Source organism: Dermacentor variabilis, chromosome 1, assembly GCF_050947875.1.
Source record: "Dermacentor variabilis isolate Ectoservices chromosome 1, ASM5094787v1, whole genome shotgun sequence".
NCBI classification, from domain to species: domain Eukaryota; kingdom Metazoa; phylum Arthropoda; class Arachnida; order Ixodida; family Ixodidae; genus Dermacentor; species Dermacentor variabilis.
This window is the reverse complement of record NC_134568.1, coordinates 61,334,263-61,360,934: the sequence shown is the minus strand read 5'-3', so window position 1 is coordinate 61,360,934 and position 26,672 is coordinate 61,334,263. Positions and strand designations below refer to the sequence as shown.

The window sequence follows — 26,672 nt, the reverse complement described above, 5'->3', positions numbered from 1 at the left end:
GCAGTCTTAAGAAATCAAACCGGATACGCGGACCGTATTCTCGGTTGGTATATACGTACCGAGATAACACAGCGAAGTGAATGACCATCGTTCCAATGAGACGCCACACTGTATACGCCACATTAAGCAAAAGTTAAAGTATTGCGTCCCGAGAGTGACTGACGGTACGTCCCAGTTTGACTTGGAGACAGCCTGCCGCGCGCCTCGCTATGGTGAGTCATGTAAAAAGGACAAACATGGATACAGCTTACAAGGGCCGAAGCACGACGCGGAGCTATACATTGTGCGCAGACGCCCAGTTTTGGTTCGGCCACGTTCATGGAAACGATATGATGTCTGTCATAAGTTCACTTTTTCCCCCTCAGGATGTAAAAAAGCCTATTAAAACCTGACATATAATGTGGTGGCACGGCCGCTGGATAAAAAAAAAAGGTGCGGCCTGCTACGTCAGGCGGGCTGCTATGGGAGCGAACGTGACAGCCGTAGTTGCATTCTCGGCCGCTTTGCTGGGCCGAAAGGCGCTACCTCTCTGGGACGGGACGCGTCGGTTTCCACGGGCGACGGCGTTCGAAGCGCGTTCCTCACGCACTTTCTATGCCGATCCGAGACAACAGTCCCCGAATGGCAGCGCCGCGGCGGATGACAGCGTTTTCGATGCACGCGACAGGCCGCACCATTTTTTTTTTTTTAATCCAGTGGCCGTGGTGGTGGCCGCAAAAGCAGTCCACTTGCTTCCTCTAGTTTGTTTCTTACTGAAGCAAAACGTGGGAAAGCGCGGTCTGCCTTCGAAATCAAATTGAACTCGCCACTAATATAAACTTAACGCCCCCCTGTTTGTCTGTTACGGCGAAACGTGACAACGACAGTGCATTCAAGTTCTTATAGCCGCAGGCCACTGAACAGAATGCAAGCGCACGTGCGAAGCCGGCCGGGCACCGCCTCCCACGGCTTCTGTCCGCATCCGCACGCGCGCGCGTGCAACCTTCTCCGTTAGCCGGGGCGTGCTTATGTAAGGCCAAACGTGACCCGTTTCCGCCACGGTCCGCGAGCCGCGCGCGGAAGTGACGCTTCCGAGTGGCGGCGGCGGCAAGATGAAAACCGCTCTCGCAATCATACATCACCCAGTACGAGGCGTCCTAGGACAACTATATTTACACACGCACGCACATACACACGCGCAGCCTTGCTTGCCTGTAACGTCGGCGCACCAGAGGCGACAAAAATGTCCCCGACTAAGGAGCCGCATTTTGCCCTCGTGGCGGGCTCTGCGTGGTACCGCGAGGCCGCCGGCTTCCGTTCTCGCCTCCCACCGAAGAAGAGCCGCTCGTCGTGACAGCCGCCAGTTTCACACGTGTGCGCGCGCGGTTCGCCCTGCAGTGGAGGCCGACTCCGACGTCCGCCGCTTTCTTGAGCCCTGCGCAGCCGCCCTCCTCAGCTCCCAACCCCACGTCGCGCCGAAAAGTCTTTTAAAGTTGCGCGCAGCGTGGAGAAAACACGCGCAAATGTGGTGTCATGCCAACCTTCATCCACCTCCTATTCCAGAGCTTTCGTTCAGCACAGCGCGGCGGCCCCCGCATTGCTATCCATGGCGGCACTCTTGAAAGGACCCGACCAGTATTCCGTCGGTGCTCTGTGAAATCGAGAAGAAAAGGGGGACGCCGCGTGAAACTACGAAATGTCATTTGAAGTGGCGTTCCGCGACGCTCGCGCGCCATCTATATGCTTGTTTTCCTTGACGCTCGCCTGATTTCATCCTCAATTGATTTCACTACTCGAGGCGTTCAAGCATGGAGGTGGACAGCTATAGATATATATATATAGTGAGATATTACTATCGTTGGGCGTCAGCAAACAGAGTAATGAATGCAAAGCACAACTTTCGAAATTTATCACATTGCGAAGCAATGCATTCTAGACTCTTAAACTGTTTTTTTTTTTTTGGGGGGGGGGTATTCTTGTAATTGATCTAATAATTTTTTGGAGGTTTTCTCACACGGAAACAGCACGCGTTGTTGCGTCCCCGTTTGAAGCCACTTAGAGAGGCTTTTCGATCAGTGAAACCACTAAAAAAGAAAAAAAAAGAAAAGGTGAAGGTCATGAGTGATAACCGCACAAGAGAAAGATATCCTCAGCACGGTTCTGTCAGGGCCCGCACACGCAGAAAAAACGCAAACCAAAGGGAGAAGGAAGGATACCCGGCGCCTTTTACTGTATACATAGTGCGTCCGGAACTCCATCAAGCGGCCACAAAAAGTTGTCGCGCTTCCCATTTCGGGAAGTGGGACTAGTCTCCCCAGCGAGAAGAAAAAGGAGCACAACACGGGGCTCCTCCCGCAAGCACGAAAGTGCTGGCGGATGGGGCTGCGCAAAGCAACAGTGCGGCAGCAGCGTTAGCAGAAGGTAAAAACAAACGCTGTAGTCGCGGCACACGCAGAATAAAGGGAGGAGTGGGAGAGAGAGGAGAACTGCTCCCAGAAGACGGCGCCGGCCGATCAGGCAACAGAGACATCAGCATTGATGGGAGTGGAGCCCAGGGAATTAAGAAAGCTCCCGAACCGAGGCCGAGGTAACGAGACAAAGGCCTCACGCACAACAATAGATGGAACATGCCCGGTGCGAAAGCCTGCCGCCGCCGTCTTCCACTCGCTCCGTAAGCGATGACCCTCAGCCCTATATACTCTCACCGCTCGCAATATATAGCCCGCCATTGCTTCCTGCGGGAAAGAGAAGAAAATATAGTGATAATAAGACGCCCAACGTTTTTCGCTCCAGGGCTGCCCTGGTTTGGAAGCGTACACGTGAAGCTGTCTAACTGCGGTGAAAAGGGAGAAACAAGAAATCGAATGAAGAAAATGTGAGGGACGTCTCGCGTCTCACTAACCAAAAAGATAAATAAGTGGGTGCCAGGGTAAACAGAGAGTATCGCGACGAGGTGACAACGAAAAAAAAAAAAAGAAATCTGCTGAAGTAGTACGAAGGATATGGTTCAAATAACACAGCGACAATTCTTGATGTGAACGGCGTCACTGACAAGGTGTTCGCCGCCGCGCGACGCCAGCGGCATCCGAGGCGTTCAGGTCCATAAATTGACCAATTTTCTCCGGGCATCGCGAATTTGCCGAGAAGTGGAATCGACATCCCGTCTCCGGCTGCGCCCACTGTTTGACTCCGCGCTTCCTTCGGGCTCCACGCGACTATCTGGCTCCGCATGGCTCCGCATCGAGGCAGCGCCGAACTCGTCCAAGTAGACTCCCCCATCATTTCGCTACTCCACCCCACCTCTCACTTGGTCTTTTCGAGCCACGAGTAGGAGTGCCACGATTGAGCCGCAGACGCCGCTGCCCATTGTTCTGTACACGGGGCGCCAATGGCATTGTGATTGCATTATGGCCTCGGGGCCGAGGTGTCGTCCACGCTTACGCACGCACGAGACGCGGTATGAGGGGGCGGGGGGAAAACGAATGAAACCGTGCTGTCGTCCTGCCCGCGCGACAAGCGACGACCGTCGCCGCACCAAACGACAATCGACAAGGGAGGGAGACAAGCGCGTCGGCGGCGGCCAACAATGGGGCGGAGTTTATGCTTCCACTGCGTGTGTGCGTGCGTGCGTGCGTGCGCAGAAGAACGGCGCGCGTCCACCGGGAACGCTCGTCAATACGTACACGCGCGGAGGAGAGGGTGTGAGGAGGTCGCATCCCCGTATCCCGACTCGCTTTTTCGACCGTGCCCGCGCTGGCACTACGAGGCACTCCATATAAGGGATAGAGATGCTGTTCGTCCGGCCTAGGGGCCCGCCGCAGAAGCAAAAAGCCAACAAAGACTTCTTCTCGCCCTCCCCGAAATGAGGCACAGATGGCCATTAAGGTTGTCGCCGCCTGTAGGATAGAGCCGCGGGAGTGCGCGCACGGGGAGGGAGGCAGCCTGCACCGGGCCGAAGTTCGCCGCCAGGGCGCGCCGCTCGTGTGTGCACGCACATGGATCATGAGGCAGCCTCTGTGGTGATCAGCGCGTATACGTACACGCGCCGAGACCTGCGCACGACCGCTGCGTCGAGAGCATTTTGGCTTAATTGTGGCCTATAGTGTTTCGTCCTCCCCAGGGCGCGAACCGCGCTCCGCTTGTGCCGTGGTATCCCCTCGCGGCAGGCTGTTGTTCGCCCTCAGCGCTGCCTGTCGACGCCGCGTCACAGAGCGAGCAGCCCGTGATCGATGTTCCTTTGGGGACTTTCCCTTTTGAGGACTGCTCGCTCATCGTGAGGGAAAAGTGATTGCGCCAGAGTAAGCCGCTCGGCCTCGAAAACACGAATTACAAGCGAGGCCGGCACAAAAGCGACGGGAGACTCACAGTCAACCAAACCACGACGCACGCACGCGAGCGAGCGACGAGGGACCGCGACTTCAACCTGTTAACGAGATAGAATCGATAAATAAAACAAAGCAACAATAAAAAAGAAAGATAAAATAAAGAAACACAACGCAAGATTAATCAGTGCCTGATCACCTGCTTGCGTGCGTTGTAGTTTATTTATCAATTTCGTTTGCATCAGAGTACAGAAAGTGGAGCAAACGACGCAGTGCAACATTTGTCGAAATTATAGTTCTTAATTGGAACGCAACCCAAACTCCTATTACTATTACAGATTACTCAAAAGGAAAAGATCTGAACACCGACCAAAATGGTTTTAAATATATTTACGTTTCGGCTCCCCCACTTGTTCGCCCTAAACAAGCGGAAGAGCTTGCGCCCATTTTATGTGTGGCTCAAGACATGATTAAGACACTTGGCATACATAGGCCAGATTGCCTTCCTTGCGATTAAGAGTGTGCGCCGTGGTTTGAATGATTAAGGACTCAAGATAAAGACGCGTAGAATAATTTCGTTCCTTGGAAATCACGCGAGATTTTTCCCAGTTAATCGTATGTGACGTAGTTGCGCAGTGTTAGGCCAGGGCATTCGACGCAGCGTGTCGTTTCTGGAAGTTATTCCTGTGCTGTTTAAGTCTTGCTTTGAAGTTGCCGGTTTCTCCGACATAGACATAGTGACAGTCCGCGCATGGAATGACGTACACAAACCTTGAGAACTTGTCATTTTCCAAAGGGTTTTTCAAATGCACGAGCTCGTGTCTGAGCTTCCGGGAGGGAACGTGCACAGCCTGCACGTCATATGACGGCAGCACGCGTGCAAGGGGCTCGCTTATGCCTGCAACGTATGGATTCGAAGCCAGATTTCGTTTTTCGGGGGGGGGGGGGGGGTAGTATCTGCGCGAGCCAGCTGGCACCCTACTTAGTCATTGAAGTACTCAGGGTATCCACAAGCCGTTCAATTCCCGCTGCACAATTAAGTGCATTGTCGGCCATGCGGTCTTCCACTGTTGTGCACGCGTTTTTCGCTCGACGAAGAAGAGAGCCGACAACAGACCTCTTTTGCGAAACAAGGTGCACCGATGAGGCGACCAGTTTGCTTCCTAAACACCTTGAAATTTGGCCCTTCGCTTTGCATAAGGGCATCCAAGAACGGCAGTTGGCCTTTAGATTCCACTTCTACGTTGAACTTAATTGCTGCTTGTATACTGTTAGGTGAGCCGTGAAAAGGTCAAGGTTCTGTCATTGCAAAACACTGCAACAGTCGTCAACATATATGAAGAAAGCCTTCGCTTTCGGTGTAAACGAAAGCAATGTCTGAGCTTCGATAGCCTCTATTGTTAGCGAATGTGACCGATATCGACGCCTCCATCACCACTCCGTGGACTTGCCGACAAAATTTTTTCTCGAACGTTAAAAATGTGTTTGATAGGCAAAACTTTGTAGCCTACCTAGATCATGCACCTCGATGGGGGATGTGTCAGGCAACATCGGGTCCTTGTCGAGGGCGGCGACGCAAACAGCTACGGCCATGTCTATTGGTACGCTCGTAAACAGTGATACCACGTCGAAAGAAACTAAGATTTCTTCGGGGTCGACCCTTGTCCCTTCAACATTTTCAATGAAGCTGTACGTGTTGCCTATATGGGCATAGCACTTTTGCCAACCAGTGGCGATATGATTCTATGAAGAAAATTTGACAGCTTGTGGAGTGGCGAACGTGTGAAGCCCACCATGGGGCTCAGGGGAATATCCGGCTTGTGTACCTTCGGCAGGCCATGTATGACTAGAGCCGATCCATTGTGCCAAAGTAATCTGCAGTACGGCTGCTTGTGTTGAGGCGGCACCATGCGGAATAAGTCGGCCAGCAGTTTTTCCAGTTCCCTCTAAAGTTTGGGTGTCGATCGAGTCTCTTGCAACTTCGGCGTACGTGTGAACATCACTCGATAGCAAGCGCATTTTTTCGATGTACTTGCCCCTGTCTAGAATGACGTTCAGAAACGACACGTTGCGTGGAATGCCGTGGACGAACACTGCGCAACTACGTCACATACGATCAACTGGGAAAAATATCGCGTGATTGCCAAGGAACGAAATCTTGAGTCCTTAATCATTCAAACTACGGCGCGCACTCTTAATCGCAACGAAGGCAATCTGACGTCCACGTATGCCAAGTCTCTTAATGATCTCTTGAGCCACACATAACAAGAGCGCAAGCTCTGCCGCTTGTTTTATTGTGAACAAGGCTCCCGTGGGGAGCCGAAACGTAAATATATTTTTTAACCATTTTGGTCCGTGTCCGGATCTCATCATTTTAAGTAGGCAACATCCCCTCAAGACGGGTTTCCATCATACTTTCGATTTTATTACAGATTACCTCATTGTGTCTGAATATGCACACTAATTTGTGGTGTGCCAGGGCTGGCTTGGCATTGCGCGGCAGTCTTCTCCTTTGAGCTCCTCGGGCTTACTGTAAATGTGCACTCAGTTTCGCTTTTAGTGCACCCCTGGTGCCGTTGTGGTTGGGAGGTTTGAAGACGCAGTTGTTGCACGCAAGTGACACGAGCCACAGTGCTATAGTCAGCACCTTTACGTCAAAGTAATAGGCTGATGTATTCCCAGTCAACTATCCATATGTTACTGGCTGGTCGAAAAGATGAAATGTGGGGGAGAGCGTGGCTGTAGGGAGTTTAGTACTACGCTGAATGAATATGAACGGGCCCTATATGAGAATTATGAATTTTGCGACGATTGCAGGGAAATCCTTCTTCATATTCGGCGCAAAAACCGCACACGTTTCAAAGCGACAGTTTGGAGTAAAATTGCGTTGGGCTATTCTGATAGTTAAAACTCCTGAAACTATGAATAGGCCAGATAACCTTGTGCGGTTGAAAATCGGTTAGGTAGAAGTGTTGAAAAAAAAAAGAAAGAAACAAGAGGGCGACTGACGACGCTATCTTGAAATTACGGCATCAGGACCCGCATTCACCAAAACCTATTACGCTAGAACTGCTTGTAAGAAAAAATTGTAACCTATCCCGGTACTAGACATAGTGAGTGAAGGCAGCCGGCCACTGTCAAAAAACACTTCCTACAGAAAAAGCTTTGTGAATTAGCCCCCAGTTCTTACCAGTGACATCAAGGTTGTGGCAGAGCCTGGTTAGGGCGGGTTAATATTTTACCAAAATATGGGTCCTATATTTTCTCCGCTGATAACCTCCCTTTTATTTTTCTTTCTTCAAAGAAACGCAAATAGAGTTCCGAAAGCTAGTCAGTCAGTCTAAACTGACTTATCCTTGTTTTGTAGCGTTCCAGTAGTGACGTTAAGTTGGCTTTCTAGCATAGCTGCAGCGCCCAAATCATGGCGGCAGCGTTGGTCACTAAAGCGATGCTCATGTCTAAAGCATATGTATGCAACTGCAGGCAGTGTGATTTTAAGAACTACGTGCACACACTGAAGGCACGAAGAAAGCCCAAGCTGCACGCATAATTATAATTTTTACAGCCCCATATTTTGGGTAATCTGTCTTTGCAGTAAAGCCAACTTATGATACTTGAAGAGGACTGTGATTTTAGGTATCGTTAATTACTCTCATGTTCACATTCCGACATCCGTCCTTCCTGCTGGTTGAAACAATCTACGCCCGGAGGAAAAAAAAAAGACTAGCTCAGGGGTATCGTGATAAGGTCGTCGCACACGGGAACATTTACGACGACAGCGGACATCACGGGCATCGAAACAGAAAAGGCGGCCGTCCCGGACCAGAGCAGACCCGTTCCAGCCCCACCACTTCCCGCCACCCGCTCGGCTCACGGCACACACGCGACAGCTAGTCTAGAACGAAAGCCGGGCGCGCCGCTGACCCCGAGGCAGCAACAACCCACTCGTCTCGGGAACGTCGTCCACCGCCGATGGCTGCAGCCACAAAACGGCCGCCGGCAGGGAGCTGCTCGCCCGTGCGCTGAGCATTTGCGCAAACAAGGGGAGGAGAGCGGCACGCTCCGAGTGTTTGCGGAATGCCTCTCGGCGCAGCCAGCCTGGCAGGCTCGAAACAGCAGCGGTATGGGCGGCTTTCGGCGCGGCAGCTCGGATGCTGTTTGACGAGGTGTTACCTGCTCGTGTCGCGCCGCGCCTTGAGCGTGCACGCGTGTGGCCGCGATTTACGAGCGCCCATTAGTCTTTGGCCGCTTTGTATGTGCCTTCGCTACGTGTGTGCTATAGGCGCGTGTTGCGGCTGTTCTTGCGTGCTCGGATCGCGCGCGTTGGAAATCGTGCCGACAACCTGCGCTTTATATCGAAGGGTGACTCGGACGGAATCCTTCACACACGAGTGGTATATAATGATCGAAGTCTAGTGGCTGGGACAGAGCCAGCGATATGCTTTACCTTGGGCCCTCTAGTGTTTTCTGCTTATATTGGGACGTAATGGAGAGGCTCAGATGATCTTATACTGGCGAGTCTTTACGCAGTGCTGCATATTCTCGGCCATTTGTGTCACGGCGGGGCACTCGTCTATGACATGGTGCACGGCTTTATGTACAATCTTTCTTACATTTTTTTAAGACAATACACAAGTGTACACTGCTCGGACGAAGCAGGATACCGTGTTCTTCACATTTTATCCGTTGACCTGCAAGCATAGCACATTTGTTTCGCAATATAAGGCGACGGTGTAAGCAGTGCCTTTACTAAAATAAACAACAACAACAACAACAACAACAAAAGCTGAGGAAAAAACCAAGGAAGTTATGTCTTAAATTTTATCTCTTTCGCGTATACTACATATATATCTCCCGCTCTACAAGAAAGAAGACTTAACCGGAACTACATAGTTGGCTCATATATTCAAGCTTTTTGTTTTTATTCTTACAATTCCTATATTTAATGGCTTGCCAATTCTTGAAGCATGCTATAGACAACGGATAGGCAATCGCATAGGGACCGCACGAGGCAGGATTGAAGCCATATGCCTCGCCATCGGCGGCAGACCCTCCCACGCCCTTTATGTTGACGGAAAGTGAAGACGACGGGACCCTTTTGGACCACCACACCCACCGGCGTCAAGCTTGCGTGTGAGAAAGATGAACAGGGAGAAGGAGCCACTGAAGCCGGCGCTCTCAGATGTCCAGAGGGTGCGAGTAGCATGCTGGAGGTGCCCGCAGCATTGTGCTACACGGAGCACCGCTGTCACCGCACATTGGTGCTCGAACGGCGACGATGCTCATTTTCGGGAGCATGGATTTCACGCTCGCCGAAGCTGAACTAGGTTCTCGCGCATGTGGGGTACGTTATTGCGATCCCGGGTCCGCTACTACGGCGAACAAAAGCCTGAAAAACGGCCGCCGGGTGCTACCGACTCCAATTCTAGCACTCCCTCAACACTCCCACTCCCCTAACGCCTGGTCTTTCCATGAATCTTATTTTTTTTCTTTGATGTTCTGCAAGGGGAAGGGAGCGTGTCGCCGGCCAATGGAGCCGTCACCGGGCAACACTTCACCTCTGGCTTCTCTCCCTTCGTGTGTCCTCTCCCTTCTCAATACCTATCCCCCTACTTCCCCTCCTGTTACACCCTGCCCCCACCTGCCACCAAACCTGCGCAACACATTAATGTTATCGGGTGCTGCTGTTTGAATTATAGACTCGTACAACGCTTAACACATCTAAACTTGAGCGTTATCATTGCATGTTTTCAGTTTTCAGTAAAAAGGTATTAATATCTCATTAAGACCGATCATCTGAATTTACTATTACCAGCTGTTCTCTCACTTCTGCCGCGTATTATCCGTAAAAAGAGGACATTTAAATATTACGCGTTGTAGTGTTGTGTAATCTGAAGATGCCAAGTCGAAAACTGGCACACGAAACGTAAGCGAGTGACCCGCAACCCGCAAAGCTCTGAGACATGTGGTACATACATATATAAAAGGCAGCTACCGAAGTTGTTCGATCTGGGAAATAATAGCGCGAATTGGACATATAGGCACTGACTACACCACGTGGTGGCCAACTTCTCAGCCCTCGAAAAAAAAGAAAGAAAAAAAATGGGGTGTTTATCTGAAAATCGAGAGAAACGCGGAGTTGTTTCGTGACCATGGCCCAGTTTGAAGGCGGCCGCGCGGGCACTTAACTGGGCCGTGTTCACGCGATCGGTGTGACAATAACGCGGCGCACAATGGGAGCAAACCGCGCCGTCAAGAGGCGCCCGCTGTCGGTGCAGCCGCGGTGCGCGCCCGTCGTCTGAATAGCGTCCGAATGAACTCGCAGTGCGCGGTTCCGTGAGGACTCCCTCTCTCCTGCCTTGTGCTCGAAGGGGGTGCCGGCCAGCATTGTCGGCGACACCGAAAGTCGCGCCGGAGTGATTTATGGAACCGCTTGAAGACACGCGGGTTTGAAACATTATTTTTTCTGTATTCTGACCTTGTTTTATTGCTGCAAGCGACAGAACGAGTTTGGGGCAACGAGGGGTTCGAAGCGGGACCGGAGATGGGCTGTAGGGTACTGCTGGCATTGGGCCCGGGACTCGTACAGAAGCTCTCGAGGCTCTTCTCGCAATATACAAGCATACCCTAGTTTTTGCCGGGGCGCACTATAAGCCACTAAATGCATAACCGATTGCACGCTGAAAACTATTAAGCGGGCGATCGGCGTCTGTTCGAACGAGAACAGGCAGGTCTTAATAACTTCCACCTTGACTTTCCACCTTGACTTAGCTTCCACCTTGACCAGTATACACACGAGATGGCGTGATCTTGGACGTTGAACTTCGGTACCGAGTTCACCTACCCGCTACGGGCAGCGATGCTGCATATCTTGTATTCTCAAGTAATCGGGCGTAAAAATTACTCACTGCGCATTTATGTCTATGTGTGTTCGAAACAAAGCAATCAAAGCGTTCTAGACCACCCATGAGTATTTCTCACGATGTCGCTATATATATATATATATATATATATATATATATATATTCAGAGAGAGAGCTCCTCAAGAGTCAGTAAATTTGGCGCGAAATACTCGCGAATACGTGTCCATAAGCAAACGCTTACACAAAGCGCAATGCAGCGCCGACTTCACCGGAGCAGTGAATCTGCCGCCAGGCTCTCCGGCAGAAGTGTACACGCAGGCGTACAGGCTTGTTCTGCTTCGCTCTATACCGTGGTCCGGTTGGCGTCGCAACTAGACCGACAAAACGTTATACGTTTCCCCTTCGAATGCTCTAGTGAGCGCACGCAAGAGTGATCAGTTGTCGCTATAGTTTAACGTTTGCCTTACCATTGAACACTGAGTGGCGATTAAAATCTCACGAGCGAGCACGCCTTATAGAATTGCTGACAGCAAATGCGGTCTTGTTCATCCAACGCTGCACCGAACCACCCGCACCTTTTTTTGCGCTTAAGGGACGAACGTACACAGATAGGCTGCCTTCAGCAGACAGCGCTGAAATTAACGAGCTAAGCAGGACAACTTTCGGCGAGCGATACTTCCGATCAGAAATGGGAGTTCGCATTGATCGATAATGCTCCAGATGGGTTTTGGAGTCGAGCGAAGCCTTTCTTCTTAATTTTTTTTTTCAGACCGTCTGAGCACCCGATAGCGTCTGTTGAATTAATCGACTTGAATGACGCGGAAACGGCCACTTTAATGGCGCAAGGAGCGTTCTGCATTGACAATGAAAGGGCAAGAAAGAGCCGCTGCGGCGCGTATACAATGGCGCTATACAGCGAGTGATCCAAATGACCTATGCGCGATCAGTTGAAGCTGTTTTCTGTGTTATTGGCCCTTCGGATCACTTTTCTTCTTTTTTATCTTCCTGGGCTGGCGCTGAAAACGTTCAAGGCATTAAAAAATTCTACTAGAGAACAAATTTACAAGCGAGGTAAGGAATAAAAGTGTTCCGAAAGTGGAGTGCGCCTTTAATGGACTTGACTTCCCATATCAGCAGATTTTAGACGATGTATAACAATACTTACGAGATTGTCGTTTTTTTTAACGAGAAAGAAGACTAGATGCACAACTGTAACTAAGTCAGCCGAAGAACAAAAGCAGCGAAGAATATAACAGAGTGCCTGAAAGTCTATTCAAAGCATTACCGAACCACCATGTAGCTGTTTCATGAAAGTTGTGGCATAAAAGAAAGCAACAGAAACCGCAACTGAGAATTCACACAATAGTCCTTAGCATTAAGTGGATGCAGAGTGTATTATCCTCCCATTTTAAGGTGGAGTGCGCCTTCAGGTATGCATCTATAAGAGACGAGTTCTTTGTGTTGCAATGCACCAGAGTTAGTACTGAGCAAAAAGCACACTTTCTACTGAAGGCGTTGGTATGGGAAAGTGAATTTCAACAACTTAGCAATATTTTCGTTAGTTCGGGTGAAACACAAGACTGGAGCATTTTAGGTGCGTTCGGTGCGATAGTTTCAAATTATGACCAGCATCGACTCACGCGATTTGTTTCTCTTCATTTGCAGTTCTTTTTCATAACCCTCACATTGTATATATACACTCAAGCGCTGTACAATAAATCTCTAAACAAATGAGAACTTTCGGGGAAGCTCACTTTCCTGCTCGCCATCCAGCATTCAGAAGAACAAAATTATTATCGCTTTTTAAAAAGTTTATTTTGTATGAAACTGCTGTATGCTACATTTAACTACCTCCAGAAATGTGAAGGGCAAGACCTTCGTTGCCCTCTTGAGTGCTTAACGCTGCGGCGCCTTCCCTGTGGTTAATTGTTCTCGGTCATCTATCACCTTGACAGATTTGAGAGGGCGGTGCATAGATTTAGCATTTGGCGTCGTCTCAACTATACCAAGTTTTCCTTGCTTTTTGACCTGTTCTTTTACCTATAAGATTCGAGGCACTGTTGAGGCTTGAGGCGAATGGTCGTCTTAAAAATACGAGACTATATCAATAGTAAGTGTTCCCTTAAGTTGGCGAAGAAATTTGCGTTCGGTCGGTTGGCTGACATTTTACCCCTTCAAAATAAAGCGTACCATATAATGCTACCGTACGGTGCATGCAAGCTTATGGAAGGTGGCGGTGGTTGTGGTGACAGTGTTCTACAGGAGTGTCAGTCGTGCATTGCTTCCGCTGGAATTCGTTGGTTACTTAAAGAGAACGCGCAGTGTGCGCACAGAAAGTAGGCACGATGGTCTGCATGTTTTTCTTTTTAATATTATTATTACTTACATGCACGGTAGCAGTCCCGAAATCATGGCTAAAAAGCAACAATGATCGCATCAAAAACAGATCCAGATTTGTGCGAACGTGTGATGTCGAACGCAACGCTACGTAACCAGAGCCAGTCAAGTGTTCACGACAGACTCGCATGCATCTTTAACATGTTAGGATCCACATGTTTCCCGCTATATACATGAACCGTGCTTTTGTCTCTCGTGTGGTCCAGGCATTGTCTGAGCTTTCCAGTGGGCTTAATTACCATCCTGGAGGGACGCAATCTCTTCAATGCACAGCAAGGACAATAATTATACTTCGCTTTAAGGAAATAATACCGGTGAACGTATGATGAATGTTTAGTGATTCAGGTGGTTGAAACGCTCCCCTCGTTTTGTGTCAAACGTCCTGCCGGTGTGATAACCACACCCACCGGAAAGCAAATACGCGTGCTATATATGTAAGAATGCTGCTTTAGGCTTCAATAAGCGACTACTGAACGTTCCTCTGGCTTGTTTGCGATTAGTGCGCGCGATTCATATACAATTCCACCGCGCTGAATGCTGCGCAATCGCATATCCGTCCTCTTCTCCGTTCTCTCTCTCTCTTTCGTAGTCTCCGTGTACACGTGCGGGTGGCGTGAAGTTCTCACAACGGCCCAACAGAAACGCACGAAAGCACCGGCAGCAATTGATTGCCAGTCGTTGGCCGACTGCAAATCGGCGCCCGAGAGTTCGGTTCCCGTTGTTTGTTGCTTTATAGCGCTCGAGATGCGGACAAGCAAGGCGCCCGGCGACGACCACCATCCCCCTCCTTTCCTCAGTCTTGGCCCACGCGACCTGCATCGAGAAATGCCGAGAACCGCCCCCATTTCCAACGGTCTCCAAGCCGGCGGCGACTGGCCATTAACTTGTCAGCAGTTCGGTCGAGTGGTGGACAAATCGTCCGCGAGGTCCTCGCTGCGGGAAAGGGCCACTTGCGCACACTCCTTCTTCCGCGTGAGTCGTCGTTGCAGAATTTTGAGTGCTTCCCCCCCCCCCCCCTCCTACTTCGTCAAGCGCCCGCGGCCTTCTCTTCTGAGCCTCGCCTTCTCGGTGACACACCACACGCTCGCTTCCCTGCCTTGTCGGTCGAGTGCCAAATGAGACTGCGCTATCGAAATAATAAAACGTCTCATTGGCAGGAAAATGAGAAGCTCGCTCGCCGCGCCATTGTCTGCGCCGTCATTGTCTCGCTTCTGTAGCACGCACACGCACTACGTCTCTTTTTTCCCCCTCTCTTATACTTCCTGAACGGTTCGAGAACAATGGAAACTCGTTCGGCGCCGGCCGCGCTAATTCCAGATTCGCGTGGCCGCAGTCCCCTCGCGCGATTTCTTCAGACGTGGCGTGCGACACGTATAGCCGACGAATTTCTTCTCGCCGCTTCCTGCTTTCCGGATTGCGTATACACTCCCACACCCTCCCCAACTCCATATACACCCCCTATATTGCACAACAAGTCGTGGCTGCCTTCGAACATTCGCCGAAGCGCGTAGATTTTGGTGAAACGCATTTGAGGTAATAATGGCCCGATTCTCAATGAAGTGACGAAAACAGTGCACGGATGCTGAAGTTGCTTTTACTAAATGCCTGTTACACGAACCGAACGCTTCTTACAGACAACGCTCCTTCGGCGAGTGTACTCTTGCGAGACGTGTCTACTATAATCACACTGGAGGTCAGGGACTTCCGGAATTATCGTGGCTAAAGTTCTTGTGCGGTCAATCAGAAGCCGGATAGACACACTATATAGCGCTGCGCCAAAAGTTGAAAAGCTAAAGCTGGCATCAGAAGAAGGAGAAGGAGGAAGTAAAGAGAGAAGGCAGGGATGTTAACCAGAAATGCGTCTGCTTGGCTACCCTACTCTGGAGGACGAGAAAGGGGGAATAGAAAGATGAGATAGAGAGAGAGAGAGGGGCAGGGAGACGCCGTGAGCTCGCACGCACACGCGGAGGGTCTGAGCAAGTTGAAGGCGTATACATAGGTCGATCGCCCTCAAGAAAGACAAAAGTGCTTTCATAGCTTTGTGGGCCGACGAGCGATGGGGACGGATAATGTTTGTCTTTTCGACTGGAATCGATGACAATGGCACAATAAATGTTCGATGTTCTCTTCAACACCGCAGACGTCGCACCCAGCACTGTCGGTCCTTCCACTCAAAGTAGTGTACGCCTTGGTGAAAGCCACTCCCAACCACAGCCGGTATAGAAGCGATGCCTCACGTCGGTGAAGCCCGTGTGGAGGTTGGAGTTAGAGCGAAGGGTTTAGTTCGTACAACCTGGTGCGCTTTATATTTGGGGTGTTCCACTCTGTTAAAGAGAGCTTGCGTGCCAGGTGACGAAGCTGCCTTGCAGCATCTGCCCTGGTAAGAAGAATGGTAACGCTGTGTTCTTCTTGATGTTACTCTCGGGCAGCTTTGTCTGCCTGATCATTTCCACTGATCCCGCAATGGCCAGGTAGCCACTGGGAAATAATCTCGTGGACTTTTTGTTTCACTTCGTGGTGAAGTTCGAGAGAGAGAAACAACTTTGTTGATCCATAATTAAATGCAACGCGTTAAGCGCCTGATAGGGTGGCTCCCTCTTCACGGGTTCAATATGCTTCCAGGGCCGCCTGGTTCCTGTGGATCGGTCAGAGCTGGTCTTCCAGGGCGGGGCTGGATAGCAAGATCTCCCATCGCTCGTAGAGGGTGTGGATAGAAAAGAGTTAGTTATGCGTATAGGTGGGGGGCGTCTTTGGGAGAAATTGCACTCTCCTATGACGTGCCGGAGGGTGCCTAATGCACTACAGTGAGGACATGTGTTCTCGTATCTTTCTGGGTATCTTCTGTTCTGGAGGCAGGGGTGGGGAAATGATCCTGCCTGGATTTGCCCCTATATCGTTTGTTCGGCTCTGGTCAAGCGGTGACCGGGGGGGGGGGGGGGGAAGAACGTCTTCCCACAGTCCGTGTAATACTTGACTATATTTGTGTATCTGGTGGTGGGTGGCCATCCCCTTGCCTCCTCTTCGATGAAGTTTGACAATTTCATGCGTTAGCTGTTCGTGAGCTCTGCGTCGGAGTACTGACTGCACGCTGTGTAAAGCCGCTCTAGAGTTGGAAAACACGGCTCATGTACTATAGGACTCTCTGTGTAAATAAATTGAAGTGCACTGCACAGAGCGGCGAATTCTGCAGCCGTAAACGTCGTGACGCGTGACGTCTTGAATCGCGATGTCACTCATCTTGTCAGTATAAACGCAGCACCGCCAGAACTGGTCGATGTGGTAGAACCGCCTGTATATATGTGTACGTGGCTACCGTGTTTCTCAGGCGTTTTAGCGCAGACGGTGGTAGCTCAGACTTTTCCTGGGGTCCTGGAATTCCGATGTGTACTTCAGTATGTCACAAACAACATGGAGGGGACACCGGTCTGGCCGCAGAAGCGCACCCCGATGTAAGCGAGGCACGATATATGCACTGGTACTTGCGGGGCCTTTCCACTGTGATTCCGGTGAGGTAGTGGAAGGGGTCCGGACAATGCACCTGGCGTGTGCACGCATTGTCTCGACGGCGATGTGCGTCGTGATTGAATAGTCTTGAGCAATGGCAATAGCTTCAGCCGTTGACGCTCCGCACGGTAATCCAAGGCATATCCTCAGGTAATGGGCTTGAGTGCTCTGAACTATACTTTTCTTGTCATATAGGTGCAAAATTCTCTGGATTAGCATGTACACCATAAAGCAAGATGGTATCTATACCAGCAACAGGGTAAGTCGTCTTCTGCCGATAACAAATTTTAGCCGTATACTGTGGCATATGTGTAGTGCAATGAAGCATGGCGCGATAATGCAGTAGCAGTTCCTGCAGCGCACATTTCGCGATATAGCTAAGTTCCCATATATAAGAAATGCCCATAGAAAAGAAGAAATGGAGCGCGGAAAGTAGCCTTGTCTTTGGCTTCAAACTGTTCTCAACAGAACGGATACTAGTTAGGAACATACCGTTACTTCTTTAGCAGCTAGATATACTTGAAACACGTGTAAAATGCCTCAATGTCTACATACTTTTTCAGGCTAGTGGGTAACAAAAACCAACAAAGAAATAAAATATCTTACCACAAATATTTTTTTCTCAATTTCTGGATTCGTCCTTTTACACCATGACGTTCAATGCAGCAGCGAGAATTCACCCATTTTCCGTATCCGAAGCAGCTCCGGCACCGCGCAGAAGATAGCTTTTCTACGCGTATTCAAGGCACGCACCGATTTGCCCCCTCGCACGGCCCGTCTCATCGCGCGCAGCCACATACGCCTTGTTCGCGCGCTAGCCGCAGCCTCCGGCTCGGCACAGTGTCGTAGAAATTGTCGTCATCGCCGTTCGTCTGTTCGATGCCATGCCGCCAAAGGTGGCTGCCAAGAGATTGCGTGCTCGAGAAACCGCTCGTATAAACCGCAAAATTCAAGATGCATAGAAAAAAAAAAAGAACGGAACGATTGAAAGAACGAGTAGAGGAGGGAAGTGCTCGTGCGTCGCAGGCGACCGATCCCAGGACTCTGGCCTCTCTGCTTGCCGCCGTCTACGTGACGCCGGGACGAGGTTTTTCACGGCACAGTTCGCGGTGAGACTAAGCTCATAAGGCGGAGAGAGGGGCGAGAGCGAGGGCAGAGAAAAGCGAGCCACAATGTGCGCACAAGAGCGCACACAGAAGTGGCCGAAGCGACGATGCCAGGAGGGCGCGTATACAGACTTCCCCAAAAAGGGAAGTTGGCGCTGCGCAGAAAAAGGAAGCCAAGCCTATTGACTCGATACACTGGTCCGCCGCGGTTCACACAAGTGAGCAACTGCTCCAGCAGCGTCCGGATACTTACCTGTGTACAAAACAGGCCGTTTCGTTGAGGAGGCGGCGGCAGCGGTTCAGATCAGCCAAAGCGGCAGGGGAGCTGCTCTGACGCAGAGACTAGGGAGGGGGGAGCTTAGCGGAGCCTCGTGGGGGATCGAAAGAAGAGGGGGGGGAAAGGGGATTGGAGACGCCTGCACTTGAGGGGAAAAAAGGTGTAAGTGTTGTGATACACACTCGAGCCGCGGCATTGTGGGGCGCGTTGGCCCGTGGAAACGGTGGTCCCACAATGAAGTAAGAGGTGAAGAATACTAGGAGGTGGCAGCCATGAATAAGGAGCCGAGAAGAAAAAAATAAAGAAGGAAGAAAGCGTGTAGAAAGGCCCGAAGTTCGGTGGGGCACAGAGAGGGTGGAAGGGGGGGGGGAGTGGAGCTAGTGGGGGGTAGTTCAACTACACCCGCGCTAAGCTTCATACAGAACAGGAGGGGGGTTTAGGGCAAGGAAAAGAAGGTAGATGCAGCGGTGGAGGGGGGATCAGTTGCAAGCGAGTCGTAATTGAAGGTTTCAAAGAGAAAGTCAATGTTGAGGTCCATTGGATGGCAACTCAGCCTCGAGATGAGCGAGTGAGAATGGCGGCGACCGACACTCGGCGCACTATGCCCCCTTTTGAACTTCCTTTTTATTGCGTGTGTGTACTTTCTTTAACTAGTTCTGCTCCCGTTGTGTCCCGTTCGCGGCACTGCTGTGCAAAAGTAGGGCCGGCAGCGGGCCTCGCGACAGCAGCGCTCCCTGTTCGCGCGAGCCGCGGGAAGCCGTGACCGGGGCGCAGCGGGCATATGCGCGCGAGAAGTTCTCGGAAGAGTGCGCTCAGCAGGCGACGTCCTCCAACAGACTGTCTGGCGCTGTTTGCTGCACAATGGCCTACAAGACGACGGTCGCGCCGCCACTGCCCACAGCAGCCTTGCCGCCGTCGCCGCCGCGTGATTCCCGACACCCCGCCCCTTCTTTTTTCTTTCCTGTCTTTCTTCTTTATTCCGTGTCCTGTCCGCGCTGTTGTCCAGTCGACACGACAACGACATTCCCTGTACACATGGCGCCAACTCAAGCTTTGTGTTCGTTTTAGCGTCAAATAGACGTTTACTGACACATTTTTTTTAAGGCGAGAAGAAACATGGCGTTTTCATCTAGCTAAAGAGAAATCCTACATCATAACATTACGGTTCTGTTACGTTCACCTGCTTTCTCGTTCAACGTGACTCGTAAAACTTCTGGCTCTGGCATTATGCGCTTCTGTGTTCTCCCCACAGAGACTGATGCGTAACCTAGATTTACTTTTGATCGCTTTGCATTCCACACGATCCAGTTAGATTGTTTGGAGAAATAGGAATAAATCGTTCCCGCTTCAAGATTTGCCCTTCGCTCGTATCATATACCTCTGCAGCAAATCGACACTCGCTTGCTTTTGTTTTTCTGCTTACTCAAAGAAAAGGAATTTAATGGGCGATGTTACGAAAAGAAATGAAGCTTACGAAGAAGAGCAAGAAGAAAATAGAGATGAAAGCGAAATAAAATGGGATAAAGAAGAGGTGAAGAGGAGAAACGCAGCTATGCTGGGAGCACTGCTCTGTGCGCTTTAGCGGAAATCGCCACAAAATGACCAGCGGGTTCTTCTACGTATACGTTAGAAAGGCACGGGCATCGTGGGGTAAAAAAAAAAGCGAAGAAAAAAAGGGGGAGGGAGCGGAAGGATCGGAGTCACAGCCTCTGTGCACGCACCACCATACAAAACCGTATAAAGGGAGAGAATGAAAAAAAAATAGAGGGGGTAAAACCTGCTGCGACGGTAACGTACCGCGCTGCGAGGAACGGTGCCCTTAAAGATGGGAAATATGAAGTCAGCGGTTCTGGAGGAACAAAAGCGAGCGACACCGAGGTAGTATAAAAGTGCGATAGCTGCGGCTGCCGCTCGCGCAGGGCAGGCAAGCCAGCAGGACCGGGAAGGACACTGAGCCGCTGCGAAGCGTGAAATAGATCTGCCAGGATTGCTGAGGACGCCAGCTGACCATTCATAATGACCGTGACGATCTTCCTGCGCACCCCACCCCGCTGCGATCCCCGCGTACACCCTCTTCTCCTTTCCGGGTGCCGAAGAATTCTTCTTCAGCAGTAAAGAAACAAAATGACACGCCAAAGCGTCGCCATATAGTTTGCACGCGCACATAAAAGAAAAGAAAAAGCAGAGGCCCGAGAAATATAGAATAAGAAGTAGCGAAGCGGGAACGAGACGAGAAAGTCGATTTCAGTGTGCGGTCAGTGGTGTCGGAAACCCCAGATCAGCGAGGCTTCAGATAGAGCGAATAGTTCGCTGGACGAAAGAAATACGCTTTGGTTCACCTCCCTACTTTCTTGCTCTTTTTTGTTTCTCCTTCCGTCTTGCGAAGGGCCGTGTAGAATTACTTTTTCGCGCCCCTTCGCGTGGTAAGAGACCTTCCGTTGGTAGGAAAGCAATCTCAGCGCGAGCAGTGCAGAAAGGACTGCATGTCGGACGGCCGAAATTTCAACACAACAATCTCTGCGAATCGGCGAAAGGAAGAAAGCTGTTTTTCTGGCGAATTCTTGCAATGGAATTTCTTTTAACACTTATTGCGGACTTCAATGCCCACCTCCGGGATGCTATAGCTTCAGAATTTAAAATGTTACTCAACATGTCAGCACCGATAGCGCACGTTGCTCAATTGGACACCTGCTCAGAAATAACGAGTATAGAACATAGATTGAATAAATACGTCTTGCTTGGACGCGGTCACTTATGGCGAGTTTTTGTAGATGAATATCTTACGACCGTATTTATTGACACGGTTACGATTCGCAGCGGTATTTTGTAGCTAGCAGGCATATGTCGAAGCATAACCGTTAGGAACAGCAAGTTGCATAGCATCGAAGAATTCGATAATATTTCGACTTCCGAAGATGTAGAAACAGATTAAAGTGTTCCGCGCAGCGCGTCAATGCATTATCTTGCAGCATTCGTGCAAGGAAAACTCAAGCTGCGTGATATGCCAGGCTACAACGGCAAGCTGGCTTCACTGCGCTAACGTGTTGTCTTAGGTGAAGCGCTCGCGTGTAACAATAAGGGCTCGTCCTGCCTATAAATTCACACGAAAAAGTTGGAGTAGTATTTGCTTTCTTAGTTGTAGCACAATATACTTGTATGGAAGACTCCATACGGAAATATATTGCGACACAACTTTAAATATGACCAAAGTGATCTCCAAACTTGATGTGTATTTATTGATAGAATGAATAGTCCATATTAGTTACCATATAATCAATGATCCATATTAGTTATTAGTTACCTTGTTAAGGGTCACCATGTTTTATTGCTCCACTTTCAAATCTACAAGCAGTCCATGCTGGGCGTCAACTTTGGCTGCTAATTAATTGTCTTTAAAAGTATGTGCCACCTAGATGTTTGCATATCAATTTACGTATGCTTTGTAACTCGAATCCCACTATTTCACCATTGTATTCTAAGTACTGTTAAACATATTTTCTTTGGTTTATGTTTTATCGATCCAATGCTCACAGTTGCCTTCACGAAGAGAAAGCAGAACTGAAAAGCTGGATCAGAGAAAAGGGGAACTACACCAACGCAATCGGAACCCTTTTTTTTTCCAGGGCTCCCATATGTCTGAATCAACTACATGTCCCGCACCACGGACATTTAGTTGTTTCACGCGGATCAAAATTCGTCGACCAATGACTTCGAACTGATCGATGACAGTCGCTTCACCGGACTCACCTATTCCGAGTCAGAAAACGAGTGAACAGCTATGTTTCTTTCGTTTTGTTCGGTCGGTCTCATGGAAAGCGTGAGTGCGCCGCGGCGAGCACGGGGCTGTAGCGGCAGCAGCAGAAGCGGCGCCGACAGCGAGGCTTGGAGGCAGCCGAGAGGCCCGAGAGAGGCCCCGGACGCGGACCCAGCCGCAGCATCCCGGCACTCCTCTCCCTCCAGGAGCCGGAGGGGGTGTTTCCCGCCGCCGCCCATTGGGTGCGGGGCGCGTGACGATACGGCCGACGTCACGGCGGAGAGCCAATGCGCGCTTTCCGGGGCTCGTTGAGCGCTCCGGATGACTCCGTGATTGATTTTTGGCAAGATCGCGCCCGCCGGGTCCGCGAGAGCGGCGGCTATTGGACCAATCCGATTACCCAGTTGTGGCAATTATGAGCGGGTCCCGACGAGACCAGCCGCGTGCTTGTTGCGGGCAATAATAGCCCGGCCCCGAGCGGCCCGGCCAGGGACGCCGCTCAGTGACGCGCCCGAGGCGCCAGCGCGGAGCCGTGACGGCCGCTCGACATGGACCTAACCACGGCCTACCGGTACAACGCCACCATGATGGAATACTATTCATGTAAGTGCGCCCCGTAGCGTTGCATGCTAATGATGACGCGGCTGCGACGTGACTCTGCGCGTCGCCGCCGCTCGTGGCAGTGGTGACAAATCTCCCGTCGCCACCGCGTCGTGGTCTTGTTCTTCCTTCGCGCAGCTGCCTCGGCACGTGCCCCGCGGCTCGCCCCGCGGCTGCACGCGCGTTGACAGCTCGCGTCCGAGGCCGCGTTGCCACCTGTGCTGCGCGCCTGTCCGCGCTCTGCTTTCGCCGCATGCCAGCACGCGTGGAACTGCGCGCGGTGCTTTCAAAGTGGGGTGTGCCGACGGCGATAATCGGGGAAAGGCGACGCCGCGTCCCGCATGGCCAATGGCTGTGGCTGTGTGTCGTAAGCGAAGCGCGATTAAAAATTGACGGCACCGACCGAACGTCTGGCGGTCGAGTTTGGCTCGCCGACCAGTACACTCCATGCCGTGAATCGAGACGTAAAAAGAAAAGAAAGTAGCCTATGTGCACGACGAGGCGAAAAGGAGGGAAGAGGTCCATCGCACGTTGACTGGTCCAAAAGAAGAGAGACAAGAAAAGCAGAGTCAAGTTCTCCAGACGTAACCAGATCAATACTCGTCATCCCCAGAGCGCACGGAGGCGGCGACTGCGACGACGGAGGAGGCGGAAGACGAAGCAAGAAAGACCGTGCGCCGCTGCTACGTGTCGCCGGCGGTCCGTTCTGGCTTGTTAGCTGCACTTTTCGGGACCCTTAACTCGATTACGGGACAGGGCCGCCCCAAAGGGAAGCAAGGAGTGCACTCCGCCGCGAGGGGAGAAAAGCCGGTCACAGTCACGTCTCGCGGTGGCGCGCTCAAACGAAGACGCCTGGTTCCGCATAAAAATCTCCCCCTGAAAGCACCGCAAGACTCCGGTTTCCTAACCTGGTTAAGCGCGCCACGGCGACGACGCCCGGGTCCCCGCCGGCTCGGACGCGCTCAGAGCAGTCTTCGGCCGCCAGCCGCGCAGTCGCCCTCCCGCTGAGGCGCGTGGCAAGTCCGAACACCGCAGCCGCCCATGGATTTCCTGCCGCTCGCCTACTACAACTACTTGCTCGACGTGAGGCTCAGGCTCGCCAAGCTCGGTACGCATGTCATGTGAGCGTCCCGCGGATGTACACAATTCTAAGCAGGTGCATGCTCACGCGCAGCGTTATAGAATGTGCGCGACGTGTGCGGCTACGCGAAATGCGGGATGACTAGCCACACTCATCAGAGCTATCGCACAGGAGGAGTCATTCGTTCGTATAACTCGTTGAAGTAGCACGCGAGCATCTCTGGAACTTGCTTGCATGTTGCTTGCACCGCATGAGCAGGACTCGCCTTCTACGTGGGAGGCAGTCGAACGCCTGCCGGCGATGCTTGTCGATCGAGTTCTCGATGCTATGATGCTATAGCAATACATACAAGCGGCCATGTAGCCAAATCAGAAGCTACAGGCACCATGTCCAGGTATCGCAATCATTCAGGTGAGGGTAGCCACTGGCCTCCTATATTCATTACCAACCATGTGACACCTTGTACCTACTGACTTGGGCTGTAGCTCAATGAATTTGTTGATTACTTGAAATAATAGTTCCTTTTCCTGATGAACCAAGATACGTGAAATTAGAGCCGTTTATGCCTTAGAAGTGTTTTTGTTTATCGCGTTTCCTGTATGAAACACCTCTGGTATAAAGTGTAGTGTTGGTGCCATATTTACTTTGCATTATGAGTCTATTATACTTGGGAAATCGCTGCTTCGTCAAAACTGTAATGTTGTGGGCACGCCGTATAGGAAGTTCGTTTGTGTTGTCACAATGCATGTGCTTGCACTATAGGGTTACAAGGTAAATAGGGTGATTCTTGTCGCAACGTTTCGTTGTCACTAAGACTATAGAGGTCAACAAATATACACGTCAAAGAGGCAGCGTTTGGGAAACTTCCAAACATAAATGGTTGAACGCGAAACAAATCTATACGCATTCATCACAGAAATCTACCGACAGCGTGTTATCGCAGTACAGCCTTTCGCTAATGCTCAGCCGTCAACAATAGTGGCGTATGGATGACCGCAGGACGTCGGGCCAGAGCACGCATTGAATGTGCATGCATGTTATATTTGTTAAAGAGGTACCCATGCTGCAGGCACTCTGGTCAGTACTCTGCCCAAGTCGGATACTGAAACTGCGGTTGACACTCTGTGTAGTTGGTTTGTCGTTCATTGGTATGCGTATGGGATTTATTTGAGGTAGACATCCGTTGCACCACTGTATACGTAGAAATTAAAGGTATCATGAGCATATCAGTAGACAAGGAAACGATACCAAGTTCTGTCTAATAATCTTATAGGATAATGCGTTTTACTCGCACATCACTTCATGTATGCTGTAACATCGCATTCTCCTCAACCTTTAGTGACACCCGCACCAACTTTCCGCATGATAGCAACAGTTGCAGCACGATGTTCCTGGTAGGACACTACGGAAAAGAGAAGAAAAGAGAAGCTAATGGATGCGGTGTTCTCCTTGCATAAGTTATACGCGCTGTATGTACTCATCGTGGAGTTGGACGTACATATCGACATCAGACACGAGTGCCTTGCTCACCGGCAAAAAATTGTATTTTTTGTAAGTTCAATAGCTCTCAAAATCTGTGAAAGCTACGAAGGCACAAGGAATGCGACAGAAGGCTTTCCATGCAAACTTCCTGTGAAATTAAGATTGCTGTGGTGATGCGACATTTGAGCGCTTAAGGCTATAAAGGAGGGAAACAAGAGGCTCGCGTTTCGCTTGCATACACGCAAGCCGCTTGGATCCCAGAAAAATCCAAGAGCATAATGGAGGTTCTTGGGCACGCAAATCGCTCGCGTCCCTTCGCCTAAACTCCTCTAATCGCGATTCATTACTTGTAGTTGGCAAAGTCCGCCTTAAACTTCGCATGACTGAGACACGTGGTCACACAAGAAGGGCAGTATAAGTATACTGCGTTCCTTTCTTCCTGCAGTTGGCTTAAATAGCTCGAGGAAAGGCACCAGAAGCTCTGCGCGTACGTACAATACAGCGCTGGAAGCAATATGTATAACAAATCAGATGCCTCTCTTTGATAACGTTCCCGGTCATTACAGTGCACTGCTTGGCACGAATGTTTAACATTGAATGCGTCTTCGGACGGTGCTTTGTGATTGCATTATGAGTGCTTTTTTTAAAAAAATTATTGAGCCTTCTTTTTGCCACGTATCAGTAGTTCGAAGGGTTGAGACATTCGTTAATATTACAGAATACGTTTGTTAAATCGCACCAAGGAAACCGGTGGTCTATTGTTTCTAAGTTGTCAGCAGTCTGCCTGCAACACCGCCCCCTTCTTGCAGAGGCGCACGTTGCTGTCAAGATGCTCGTTCTCTCTTGTGTTTTTTCTCTGAAGCGTCAAAATGTGCCAAACTTTGCTTATTTTGGCTTTATGTATCCTGATCTGTGTTCGGGTTTGTGTGGGTATCATATGTACGCACAAACATCACCACAGCCTCCTCAACACCAGGTCGCGCTTCCAGTTTTCTGACGGTCGAATTAACCACGCTTCCAAGACGTTAAGAATACATGTTTCTACCAAAAGCTATATAAAGCCTATTCAAGAAGTCAACACGCTTTCAAGCGCAAATGTGTGCCCATTACATTTCGAATAAATGTTAAGCTTCGGGATGCCGACTTCTATCCCACCTCGTAATGGACAATAAGCAGGCCGATGAAGCTGCTCGATCTGCTCATGAAGACGGGGTACGGAAACCAATCCCGCTGTCAAGAACAGATGCAACAGCGCAACTTCGAGTGATTGCATATGATGCCTTACAATCGTTGTGGAACACACCTGG

The 26,672-nt window shown here is 50.6% G+C and overlaps 1 protein-coding gene across 7 annotated transcripts in view; it reads left to right on the top strand.

The window, feature by feature from the left end:
• Positions 1-26,672, top strand: part of sv (paired box protein shaven) — a 244,571-nt gene that overhangs the window by 130,532 nt on the left and 87,367 nt on the right. The window contains exon 1 of one of the 7 annotated variants that reach the window (XM_075688024.1): positions 22,633-22,805. The exons of the other annotated variants lie outside the window; for them this stretch is intronic. Coding sequence (XP_075544139.1) covers positions 22,751-22,805 — 55 coding nt within the window. The 5' untranslated portion in view covers positions 22,633-22,750. Of the gene's footprint in view, positions 1-22,632; positions 22,806-26,672 lie in introns of those variants that run through there. 7 annotated transcript variants of the gene reach the window in all.